The 12,225-nt window shown below is 44.0% G+C and overlaps 1 protein-coding gene across 2 annotated transcripts; it reads left to right on the top strand.

Moving 5' to 3' along the window:
- The first annotated feature begins 105 nt into the window (after positions 1-105).
- Positions 106-10,844, top strand: tbx2b (T-box transcription factor 2b). 2 transcript variants are annotated; one of them, XM_080732129.1, is made up of 7 exons: positions 106-917; positions 2,044-2,326; positions 3,641-3,787; positions 5,373-5,449; positions 5,892-6,064; positions 7,410-7,996; positions 8,980-10,844. In XM_080732129.1, the coding sequence occupies exons 1-7, from the start codon at positions 556-558 to the stop codon at positions 9,430-9,432; spliced, it is 2,082 nt and encodes a 693-aa protein (XP_080588255.1). In that variant the 5' UTR covers positions 106-555; the 3' UTR covers positions 9,433-10,844. The 2 variants fall into 2 exon arrangements, with proteins under 2 accessions (XP_080588255.1, XP_080588256.1); XM_080732130.1 differs by having other exon boundaries at positions 107-917; positions 2,044-2,311.
- The last annotated feature ends 1,381 nt before the right edge of the window (positions 10,845-12,225 follow it).

Here is a 12,225-nt window from a genome sequence, read left to right as displayed (position 1 = left end):
TCGAGTCTGGCCGGAGCTGTCAAAACCACGCCTATAGAGGCCCACAATTGGTCCAGAAAGCGTAAAATCAGCAATCAAAGGGGCTTGGTTCATTAGTGTTGGGATCGAGGCAGGAAGGACATGTGAGATACTCACAGTTCTACAGTGAACGGGGCAACATCTCACCAGTCCAACTCCGGAGCCGTCGTGTGGAATGATCGCACCGTCCAGCCCTCCGACATAGAGAGCGCATTTTTCCTGAGAGCGACCGGCGAACACACACAGCAAAGCGCGCCTCTGTCCTCGAAGCGTCGCTGAACTGAACGCACTTTGGCCATATTTTTACCACGGGACATCGCGGAGCTATACACCGAAGGACGATCGCGAGCAATTCTTGGCTTTTTCCCCCGTCTTTGCAATAACGCGTCCGCTAACAACGCGTATTTTTGTTTTTCTAATTCACTGCTGTACTCATTACAGAGACCACTTACTCTGGACACGGACCTATACTGCTGTTTGCTGGGGGAAATACCACTGCCTATCATTATTTCACTTTGATTTGTTTTGGATGCACCGATGAGAGATCCAGTTTTCACAGGGACTGCCATGGCTTATCACCCTTTCCACGCTCACCGGCCGACCGACTTCCCCATGTCAGCTTTCCTAGCGGCCACGCAGCCCTCGTTCTTCCCGGCTCTCACTCTGCCTCCCGGGGCGCTCACCAAGCCCATGGCGGACCACAGTCTAGGTGGGGCGGCGGAGGCAGGGCTTCACCCGGCGCTGAGCCACCACCATCAGGCGGCTCATCTCCGCAGCCTGAAGAGTTTAGAGCCGGAGGAAGAGGTGGACGACGACCCCAAAGTCACCCTCGAAGCCAAGGATCTTTGGGACCAGTTCCATAAAGTGGGAACGGAGATGGTTATTACCAAATCCGGAAGGTAAGAATTATACGTACTATTCTGCACACACATATACACACACACACACACACACACACACACACACACACACACACACACACACACACACACACACACACACACACACACACACACACACATGCACACACACACACGCACGCACACACACACACATGCCACATAATCTAAAAACGACCACAAGCCCACTTATCAAGCAGCTGCATTTATTATGCAAGTAGTTTTGTGAAGCTAAAGTAGGCTATTCAGAGTTTAAACTTGCACTGGGCGTAAAGGCCGACTCAATATATTTTATTTGTATTTTCTTTTCTTTTTTTTATCAACAGCACCCATTTTCCATGATTATGTATCTGTAGAATAAATAACAAAATCGAGAGGTTGTCTAGATAGATCGATCGTAAGAATTATGATTAGCCTATGCTACAAATAAAAAAATATTTGCAGACATTATTACTGTTCTGCGTTTATGTCTTGAACGGAACAAGGACACCGTCATTTATTGTCATTTATACGACAATTTTACAAAATATTAAATTAAAGTGTTACATCCTCTGCCCTATTAAACGTTGTAGTAAATAAAATACAATAAAAAAACATACAGGCCAATATGTTTTGCACACAGATAGGCCTAATACGTCCTAAATAAATAGGCTATCAAGCAGCATGGCAGGCTGCGTTCTGAGGTGGCTGATGCGCTTCTGAATTTTGTAAACAGCCTGTCATTTGAAAAAGATGGCACGGTGAAGTGATATGGTCATAAATATGTGACTATAGGCTTATAGTCTGTATGGCTTTGTAGATGTTCTGATCTATTCCAAACAACACACACACACACACACACACACACACACACACACACACACACACACACACACACACACACACACACACACACACACACACACACACACACACACACACAGCTTTAGGATAGTATTTGTGCAATACGCCTGTAATAGCCTTTTTTCTGCGTGGACATCATATCACGGACCTCCCCCAATGCGATAATATATCACGGACATTTTTACGTTTGTATTTTTATTTTCAAGTCTGCCAATGATAATATTATGCCATGTTCCACAAATCGCAGCGAGTTAATCGCGTGTTTATTTTCCTCTCTTTGCAGGAGAATGTTCCCCCCGTTCAAAGTCCGAATAAACGGACTCGACAAAAAAGCCAAATATATTCTGCTGATGGATATAGTTGCCGCGGACGATTGCCGCTACAAGTTCCATAACTCCCGCTGGATGGTAGCGGGGAAGGCTGACCCCGAGATGCCCAAGAGGATGTACATTCACCCCGACAGCCCGGCCACTGGAGAGCAGTGGATGGCGAAGCCTGTTGCTTTTCATAAACTCAAGCTGACGAACAATATCTCGGACAAGCATGGATTTGTAAGTACAAGCAATGTATGTACTCTATTTAATTTCTAATAGCCTAGGGCATATTTTGCATTTGATACAATTTAACGATTTAGCTCATACTGTGTACAGTAGCCTACTATACAAAAGTTGCTAACTATCATGTCATAGCAATAGAACGTTGAAACCTATGTGTGTGGTGTTTTGTTTACAGCCGTGTTTTGCATGCATCGTCCCATATATTCTCTCTCAAGAGATTGTACTTGCTGTATTATGGCATCGGCCAAAGCTGTTGACACTTTGTCGACACTTCGATTTCCAACTACTGCTGACATAGCCGCAGGGCTACTTATGTTTTCCAACGACCTCTCAAGAATATTATTAGCCTGAACTTCCGCAGGGTCAACAGCATCTCATGAATCTCACCGAGCCTTTTCTAGTTATGCTATTCATAATATCAGGCCCCTCCATCCGTGCCGTGGAATGGCGTCTGGAGCTAGGCTATACAGCTCTTTGCCTCCTTGGATGTGCTTCATTGTTACGCTATATTAATTAAGAGATAATAAATAAACGCACAAATAACATGATATTTGAGGAGAGCGTTTGCAATGCCCGGTAATGGGGTTAAAGTATTGGGGGAATCGGGTCAAAAGAGAAATCACGCGAAATCGGCTTTGGAAGGGTGAGCCTTTTGACGTCTGCTTTGATATCTTCATTGAGCGCATCTTGACCCAGTGAGAGCGAGTATAACACAAACAACGTGCGCTGGGGCCCCTGCATGTTTTACCCTGGTCCCTCAAGTGCAATAGGCATGCAGACTGTAAAAATGAAAAATGATGAATGACTCAAGAAAGTAGGCTGCACGTGGTGAAGGGTAGATAGTAGATACATGCAGCCGTGCAGAATGTGTCTAATTCTCCCCTAACCTATATAGGGCGCAACCAAATTGACACGACAGACAAAATTATTATTATTTTATTTTTATTTGTAAATGCAGCCATAGTCCTCATTTACATTGGACATTGTGTCCTTAAATTGTGAATTATAAAGCGAACTGAGAACAACTGTGGTTTCAAATCAACTCACATGACAACATGTGTGGGCTAGCAAGGTTTTTTTCCCCCCTCAGTCCCCAGTAATTACAGAAAAGTCAACATAATACCGTCATTATTATAAAAAAAAAAGGTGTGTCACGAACAATGTACTGGATTATGTATGTTATTTTTATATTACATCTTATGATCGTCTGTCTAGACTCGTATATTGGTGTGAAGAAAAAGAGAAAAGCCTTCAGGTGGATTTTTAATTATTTATGTACACCTCCCATCCATCCCTCCCTCCCTCCCCCCTCTCTCTCGGCAGACGATTTTAAATTCCATGCACAAGTATCAGCCCAGGTTTCATATCGTGAGGGCCAATGACATCCTCAAACTCCCATACAGTACATTCAGGACATATGTGTTCCCGGAGACCGACTTCGTGGCTGTGACAGCATATCAGAATGACAAGGTAAGCAGCGTCAACATTATAGACACAGCCTCATATATGGCTGCTCCTGTAGTTTGCATAAATGCCTTATTACACTAACCAGAGCATTCCCGTTAAGAGTTAATCTGAGGGGCCATTTTGTAGGTCGTCTAATTTTCCAATACAGTGGTGTATTTTTTTTAATTGCTGTGTTCCGTAAAGCTCGTATAGTTCTTTTTTTAACATAGCATACCTGCTGATATTCTGGGCTGTAAATTCAGATTTACTGCGCTCTTGCACGGTAGGCTATAGGTTTACTGCGAGGCCTGTCTGTGATTCCAGCATCTCTGGCATTGTTTTAAATATGTTTAGACTTCGTGGAATAGTAATCCGTTTTAGGCCTATCTTTAGGCTAACTGCTGAGTAAAAATAAGTAGAAATATGGTTTGCTGTGTTTTGTGTACAGTAGCCAAAGGAAACATGCCTCTTCAGTTGGAAGGAATTAGATCTTCATATGTGTTGTTTTTTTAGTCCCGCTGCGCTCTTTGATTGTAGACTCTTATCAGTAATTCCTAGATTTGATAGCAGCCCCCCCTCCTCCTCAGATGAAGCTAATTGGGGTTTGTGTCGAGGGGTGGGGTGGGGGGGCTGGTGGCCTTGTTGCAATCGTAAAGTTTATGGCAAAGAGTCACAATCGATTAGAGGGCACTTAGGGCTCGTCGAGCAACACACAGTCAACGGGGCTGCGCAATCAAACCGTGACAGATGCGTAAAGCGCACGGCGGAGGGGAAGCAACGCTGCATGCTCCCATTGGTCAGCCGGTGAATTCCTCCAGAGTTCCATGCAAGGTGAGGAGGGGGGAAACATGGGCCCCTCTCCCAGGCAGCACAAGCCCCGTATCGCACACTGAGGCCAGCGGTGTACGGTGGCGTAAAGAGGGGGCGACTGGCTCGAGCAGCAGTGAATGCCGTGGTAGTAAAGCCTTGTGATGGGATAAGCTACGGGCTTATTTCACAATAAAGACACTTGCACGAAGTAGCGATGATCCAAACCGCGTTGTTAATTATTGATATGATCATCTGGTCGAGTCGCTCCCTCTGCCCTTTTTTTTACCCCCACGCGCTTGTGTGACCCCGTGGAGAAATATGCCGCGGCAGAATGTCTCTCATGGGGGTCCTGAGGATTACGCCGTCATTACGTGTCTATTAATAATGCAAATTCTGCCGGGGTGTTTGTGCATCTGTGTGCGAAATCTGTGCGCGCGTGTGTGTGTGTGTGTGTGTGTGTGTGTGTGTGTGTGTGTGTGTGTGTGTGTGTGTGTGTGTGTGTGTGTGTGTGTGTGTGTGTGTGTGTGTGTGTGTGTGTGTGACAACAACATGCAATGTGGGCTGGCTTTGCTGGAGAATATCAGAACTAATCAAGTTACCAACACCACGTGACTCAAATGTGGGTCAAATCGAGACACTATTGGACTGAGCATTGTAGGCGAAATATGACTGGACATTGCACTGTCAACAAAAGCCAAAATGAACGAATGAAAAATAAATACAGCGAGCCCACGTTGTCCAATCATGTTTTTGTCTGGCTGGGGTCCTCAAATATTTACGTTTGTCTCCCCATGCACAGATAACCCAGCTCAAGATTGACAACAACCCATTTGCCAAAGGATTCAGAGACACCGGGAATGGACGGAGGGAGAAAAGGTAAAAATTATGATGATGATGATGATAATAATAATAATAGCCTAATAATAATAATAATTAGTAATAACTGACGTTTTAATTCATACAACATCAGCACCACATTAAATTGTCAATTGCAGTAGGGCTATACATGTCTTTGCTGCACAACAAGAGTTGAATTGTAAATATTGACAATTCTTTGCTCTAATCTATGCCATAAATGATAGCCTATATATAGTATAGGCCATAGTACACACAGTAAAATCCGAGTGTTAATTTAACAAAGGTGTAAGCTATACAAAGGGACACACATGGGCCATGTGTAGCCTGCCATATAGGAGCTAAATTAATAAACGGGATTTTACTGTACTGTGTATAGGCTATACGCTGAAGTATATAAAGGTCATAGAGTTGTTATTTTTGCTGAAACAATGTCCTCTAAAAAGGTGTCATTGAATTGCAGGAAGCAGCTGACCCTCCCGTCCCTGCGTATGTATGGAGAGGACCAGTGTAAAGCAGACCGGGACGGGGCCGATTCTGACGCCTCGTCCAGTGAAGCCCCACCCGGCAGAGACCCTGCCCACTCTCCCATCGGACCTGTGTCCAGTCCACTGAGGTTCAGCCGACCCAGTCGAGGTGAGAAAACACAAAAACACACGCACACGCACACGCACGTGCATGCACACACGCACACGCACACGCGCACGCGCGCGCACACACACACACACACACACACACACACACACACACACACACACACACACACACACACACACACACACACACACTTTGTTTCTCTAACTATTTGGATAGGATTACTTTCATTATTATTTTCGAAAGATTGAACATTGAGCCTGCATGTCTATCACACCTGCATGTGATAGAAAGGCTGTGATGAATCAGTAGCTTTATTAAAAATAAAAATAAATAAAGAGCTTGAAATAAGACTTATTTATTTATTATAGGCGGCTGATATCATTTACCACATGAATGTTTGTAGGCTGTGTGTGTGTGTGTATATAAATACACACACGCACGCACGCACGCACGCACGCACACACACACACACACACACACACACACACACACACACACACACACACACACACACACACACACACACACACACTGTATCATACATGCTTATTTGTATTTGCTTGTTATATTATTATCACATTAACCTGTTTTACTTTGTACCGTTTTCCTGTTCCGTTTACATTCCTAAAACCATTATGGTCAATTTTTTTTATTTTATTATTATCAAGAACAGACTAATTTTAGGTTCGTATTACATGGTAATTGTCTTAATTTGAGTTCCCAAATGGAGAATACATGTGTACAATACCTTAGTTTTATTGTTATTGTTTGACGATGCTGAACAACTGGAAGAACTAGAATTAATACAAAATGTAGGGCACACATTAAAGGAGTAGTTCAACCCCAAAATGACTTTTTTCTAGTGATTACTCTTGCCATGGAGACTTGAGATCAATAATATTTTTTGGTTTTCGGCACATTTGCCTAAAATAGTAATTTGATTACAATAAATTTACCCCCCATTGATTCAAAAGCATTTGGGTCCCCCATCCGGAATCAATGAGGGAATTTACTATAATCATTTTTTTGTCTTAGGAATGTGACAAATGAAAATATATATATATTATTGAACTCAAGTCTCCATGGCATGAGTAATCAATAGGAAAAAAAGTCATTTTGCGGTGAACTGCTTTTAGGTTTGTGAGCTGGCTGTTGTGTGCAGAGAAGATGGGGTTTTGATGGGACAATCTAAAGGTGTGGCCGTGGATTCTATATCTGTATAGGCATACAATGCGGTGCTTTAGATTACCTCCTGTGTGGGTCAGGCTCTTGCTGTGGATTTTGTCAACATGCAAAACAATGCACTGGCTTTATTTTACACATTTTCTTTTAAACAAGGTCTCTGCTTACACGTGTTTTTGTTTTGTCGTTTGGTCTTTGACAGACGAGAAGACGTGCACTGACAGCGAGCAGGAAGCGGACCACCAGGATGAGCACTGTACCGCTTCCAACAGCCCTGGACCTGAACCACTCTCCCCTTACAGCTCCAGGTGCGAGGAGCGCGTCAGGGAGCGGCCTGGCGCCGAAAAGAAGGACGACTCCGTATTCAGCATAAGGAACCTGGAGAAGGACAAATTAGACAGCGTCAGGCACAGGAAGGACACCTCAGACTTGCCCAAAAAGGACTCGGTGGAGAGCAGCGGGGGCATAAGCGCCACCAAGGAGGGCTACTCTCCCCTCATGGTGCAGACGGAGAGCCCCGCTCACTTCAGCCCCAGCCACTTACAAAGCCTGGCTCTGTCCGGCCTGCACAGCCAGCAGTTCTTTAACCCGCTCAACGCCGGATCCATGTTGTTTCACCCCGGGCAGTTTGCCATGGCCCCCGGGGCCTATTCCGCCATGGGCCTGGGGCATCTTCTGGCCTCCGTCTCCGGAGCGAGCGCTTTGGAAAATGGCAGCCTCTCCCAGGGCTCGGGAGGTGTAGCGAGCGCCTTCCCTTTCCATCTGTCCCAGCACATGCTAGCCTCTCAGGTAAGAAACAACCCTTTCAGACTATACGTGATTTATCTCTGCTATAGAGAGCAGGCCGGCCACTCTGCAGCATGTGTTAGACGACACCGTACCAGAGCTGTGGTCATTGCTCATGGGCATCTGAGATTTGAGATATACTGTATAAGGCTTCGAGGCTGATTTGGCCACTGCCATATGCCAGGCTAAAAGAATGGTAGCTCAAACCTGCTAATACGCCTCCTTGTCTCCCCTTGCCTTAGCTGTGGTGCAGGCAGAGAAAGCATTAGTTCTCAGGTGTATTTCATAAGCAGCTTTAATTTAAATCAACATGACCTGGTGAAAAAATATTATAGGCTTATTGTTAACAGACCTGGGTGGAGTGTAAGTTAAATGCTTTAGCACTAACAATATTCATTATTAACTAGGTTAAAGGCTATAATGTATATATTTAGGCTGTGTGTGTGTGTGTGTGTGTGTGTGTGTGTGTGTGTGTGTGTGTGTGTGTGTGTGTGTGTGTGTGTGTGCGCGTGGTGCGTGCGTGCGTGCGTGTGTGTGTGTGTGAGGAAAGCATTTGATTGTTATCTTGAGATTTGTTATATTATTGCACATATTGGCCTCAGGAATAGGTGATGGTTTCAAAATGTATTCACAATATTTCACGATGGTTGTTTTAAAACGTTTTACTATGAGCTGAGAGCTATATAGGCTATTTTTCTCTTCCATTAGGCTTTTTCATTAGGCTGTAGCTATTTCCCACATTATGCTAAACAACAACAGCTTAGGCTAGGCTATCTAACAGGTGTCATAAAAATACTTTTTTCTGCCATTTTCTTTCATCCTAATTACGTAATTTGATTATGAAACGTATATAATAGATCATGAATTAATAGCGCGACGCTTTTGTCGCTTCTTTTTTTCACAAGCGACACGACACTGTTGTAGGCCTACTGCGGAGTAAATGACCCGTGCATTACTGACTGTAGTGTTTTGCTACATTACTCCAGGGCATCCCCATGCCGACGTTCGGCGGCCTGTTCCCGTATCCATACACCTATATGGCGGCCGCTGCGGCGGCGGCGTCCGCTATGCCCGCCACCAGCTCGGCCGGCTCCCTGTCCAGGAACCCCTTCCTGAGCAACTCCCGGCCCCGGCTCCGGTTTAACCCTTACCAGCTGCCGGTGTCCATTCCGCAAGGCTCCAGTCTGCTCAGCGCCGGCCTGTCAGGCAGCCTAAACCCCGGCTCCGAGTCCTCAAAATCGGGCAGCAGGGAGACTAGTCCTGCACCCGAGCAGCAGCAGCAGCACCACCACCACAATCACAAGACCTCGGGTGTGAGATCTGGCTCGCCCAAAGCCACCATGAAAGACTCGATCAACGAGCTCCAGAACATCCAGAGACTGGTGAGCGGCCTGGAGAGCCAGAGAGAGACGTCTCCATTGAGAGATTCTCCGAAGTGATTGGTGTTTCTCCCTCTCCCGCGTCCCTTCCCCGCCCGACCAACACACTGGGAATTTAGTTCGATTCCGTCACGACTTTGGCTTGAATATAAATGGACATTCATACAATTGTCTTGTACAGCACATTACAGCGGACTGACCCGGACCTTTTTTCGCCCATGAACATTGCGAGGAACAAAACTGGCGTCGTTTGCTGGTCTACTGGGCCAATGCAGGGCCGCCGGCCCTATGAATCGACGCACTGACAATGGAAACCAAAAGTGTGTTTGAGGTTTGATCACTAACTTGAAGCATAATAATATAGGCCTAGTTAGAGAGAACAACCGTCATGTAGGACATGTTGACCACAGACATCGCGACATGGACACATTATGGGCCTATTTCTAACGTGTGTTATCACATCAGCCTACTTCATAATTAAATGTGTGCTATGCGTTTGACTCCGGCAGGCAGCCTATAGCGTTAAGGTGCAAGGGTTTAAAGAGCTACATCCAAATGAATAAAAGATAAAATGAAATAAAACAACAAAAAAATAAATGAATGAATTGAATAGCCTATATTTCAAAAGGGATGGAAAATGAACGTTCCGTCTGATGATGATCGAGAAGAACGTACGCGTGTCATTTCTCTGCCAGACAGTTGTTTCTGAAATATTTATGTAATTATAAAAGAAAAAAAGAAAATTCTGTAAATATGCTAGGATCCAAGAATATGCAATTGGTATTAATTTATTCAAGGCTGTATATTAGCGTGTATATATTTCGAGTTTAACTCGTTGCTTTTTTTTTCTTTTCTTTTTTTTTCATTTTACATGAACGTATACTGTAAATGAAAGCTATTTAGCGCTTGTTGGTTTGAGAAAGAAAAACTGTCTATGATGCATTGCTGATTTTTTTTCTGCCTGTGACACGTGAAGGAAAACATGTGTGCCATGTTTAATCGCTGCATACACACACATACATATACACACATGCACGCACAATGCACGCACGCACGCACACACAAACACACACACACACACACACACACACACACACACACGCACACACACGCACGCACGCACGCACGCACGCACGCACACACGCACGCAAGCACGCACCAACAGAGAAAAAGATAAGGAGAAAGACACAGGCTTCATGCGAACTGTTCTTTAGGCCTGTCATGACCCAACATGTGTTGTTAGACTCGTATAGAGATGGGAAAAAAACCTCAGGTTTATTTCACTCCAACCCCCGGAGGGAGTCAAAACATGCCCTCCTCCAATGGACGCATCATTAATGCATATCTTATTCATAAATATATTTAAAGATGAAAATATCTTGTTTTATGCTGGTTGTCCGGGTATTTTTTTTGTTTTGTTTTTGTTTTTGATTCTCTCACAATTTCAATAAAAAAAATCCTTGTGTTGAAAAGCTGTAGCCCTGTTATTATAATAATGTGGAATAATTATTATTATTGCTCTTTTTGTTGTTATTATTATTATTGGTAAATATGTTTCCCAAAAAGTATAGGTTCTATTTTACATTCCCTACACACACACACACACACACACACACACACACACACACACACACACACACACACACACACACACACACACACACACACACACACACACACACACACACACACACACACACGAAATATGACCTAAGTAGCACACCCTCGCTTATGAGGCAACAGCGCCCTCTGTCGGCAGTGTGTTTGCAAAGAAACCGACATGTTTGTCTATTGTTTGTCCATTGTTGCGCATTTTTTATATTAAAAACAATATGTTCCTGTTTCAGCCACATTTTACAAAAATAAACAAAAAAAATATACATCTAATAATCTGAGGGCTGTGAAGGTTACAGACACACAGTTTTACATAACTTTAAAACATAAAAGACAAAATAATAATAAAGTATGATAATAAATGATAATAAAGTAAAATAATCTATTATTAAATCATTTCAGTATACTGTAAAACGGGGAACCTCATACAATGCCAAGCTATTATGAGCTGAACAACTGTTACTGTCCATCATTTCCTGTAGTATTGTGTGTGTGGGAGTAATAATAGAAACAGTGTAGTAACGCATGTATTTATAGGTGGGCTAGACACGGAAACGCTTCAATGACATAAATCCGTGCACGTGGAGCCTTGCCCAAAATCTATCTATTAGTATTGGGCTAGGAAAACACAAAGGCCGAACACAGTTTAACCTGCAGCCTTAGATGATTCGAGAATAAATAAGCCTGCGAACGATATGAAATTTGGTGGATTCTCATCCACTTGGATTCAATGTTGACTGCCTAATGTGTACAATGCACAATTCTAAAGATTATAAATTATCTTATAAATTTTTTTAAATAATCTCTGCTATATTTTACGCCCATTGGCTAAATCATCAATATAGGGAGTTTACGAGTGATTTCATTTGTGCAGTTGATGATTTTACTTTTAACCTACTACACGACGAAGACAACAATTATTATGTGTTAATAAGAGGGGGGGGTTCTATATTTGCTGTGCTGGTGTGCTGGAGTGTAACGCGGTGTTAAGGGGTTAAGCGGGGAAGTTGTGGAGGGGAGAGAGAGGCGCTTGGACGCCCAGCCACTTTGGCAGCAGACAGCCCTTTGTCCAGCGCTCGGCGCCTGTCGCCTGCCTGCCGGCCACAGCCTCCACACACCCCGGCACAAAAGCAGGGGGGGGGACAGCCCGAGAGCCGCGGTTCCTAATTAGAGAGCCCCCCCTTCTTGTTCATTTTCTTTTCTTTCTGCGGCGATAATCACAAAACTCTCATTCTATTA

This window comes from Nannobrachium achirus (assembly GCF_963921795.1).
Source record: "Nannobrachium achirus genome assembly, chromosome: 8".
NCBI lineage: Eukaryota > Metazoa > Chordata > Actinopteri > Myctophiformes > Myctophidae > Nannobrachium > Nannobrachium achirus.
This window is presented reverse-complemented; position numbering and strand designations above follow the sequence as displayed.

Coding starts and splice junctions, on each gene's coding strand:
- tbx2b (XM_080732129.1), top strand. CDS start 556: ATGAGAGATCCAGTTTTCACAGGGACTGCCATGGCTTATCACCCTTTC. Junction 2,327..3,640: donor GATTTGTAAGTACAAGCAAT/GTATGTACTCTA, acceptor CTCTCTCGGCAG/ACGATTTTAAATTCCATGCA. Junction 6,065..7,409: donor GTTCAGCCGACCCAGTCGAG/GTGAGAAAACAC, acceptor GGTCTTTGACAG/ACGAGAAGACGTGCACTGAC.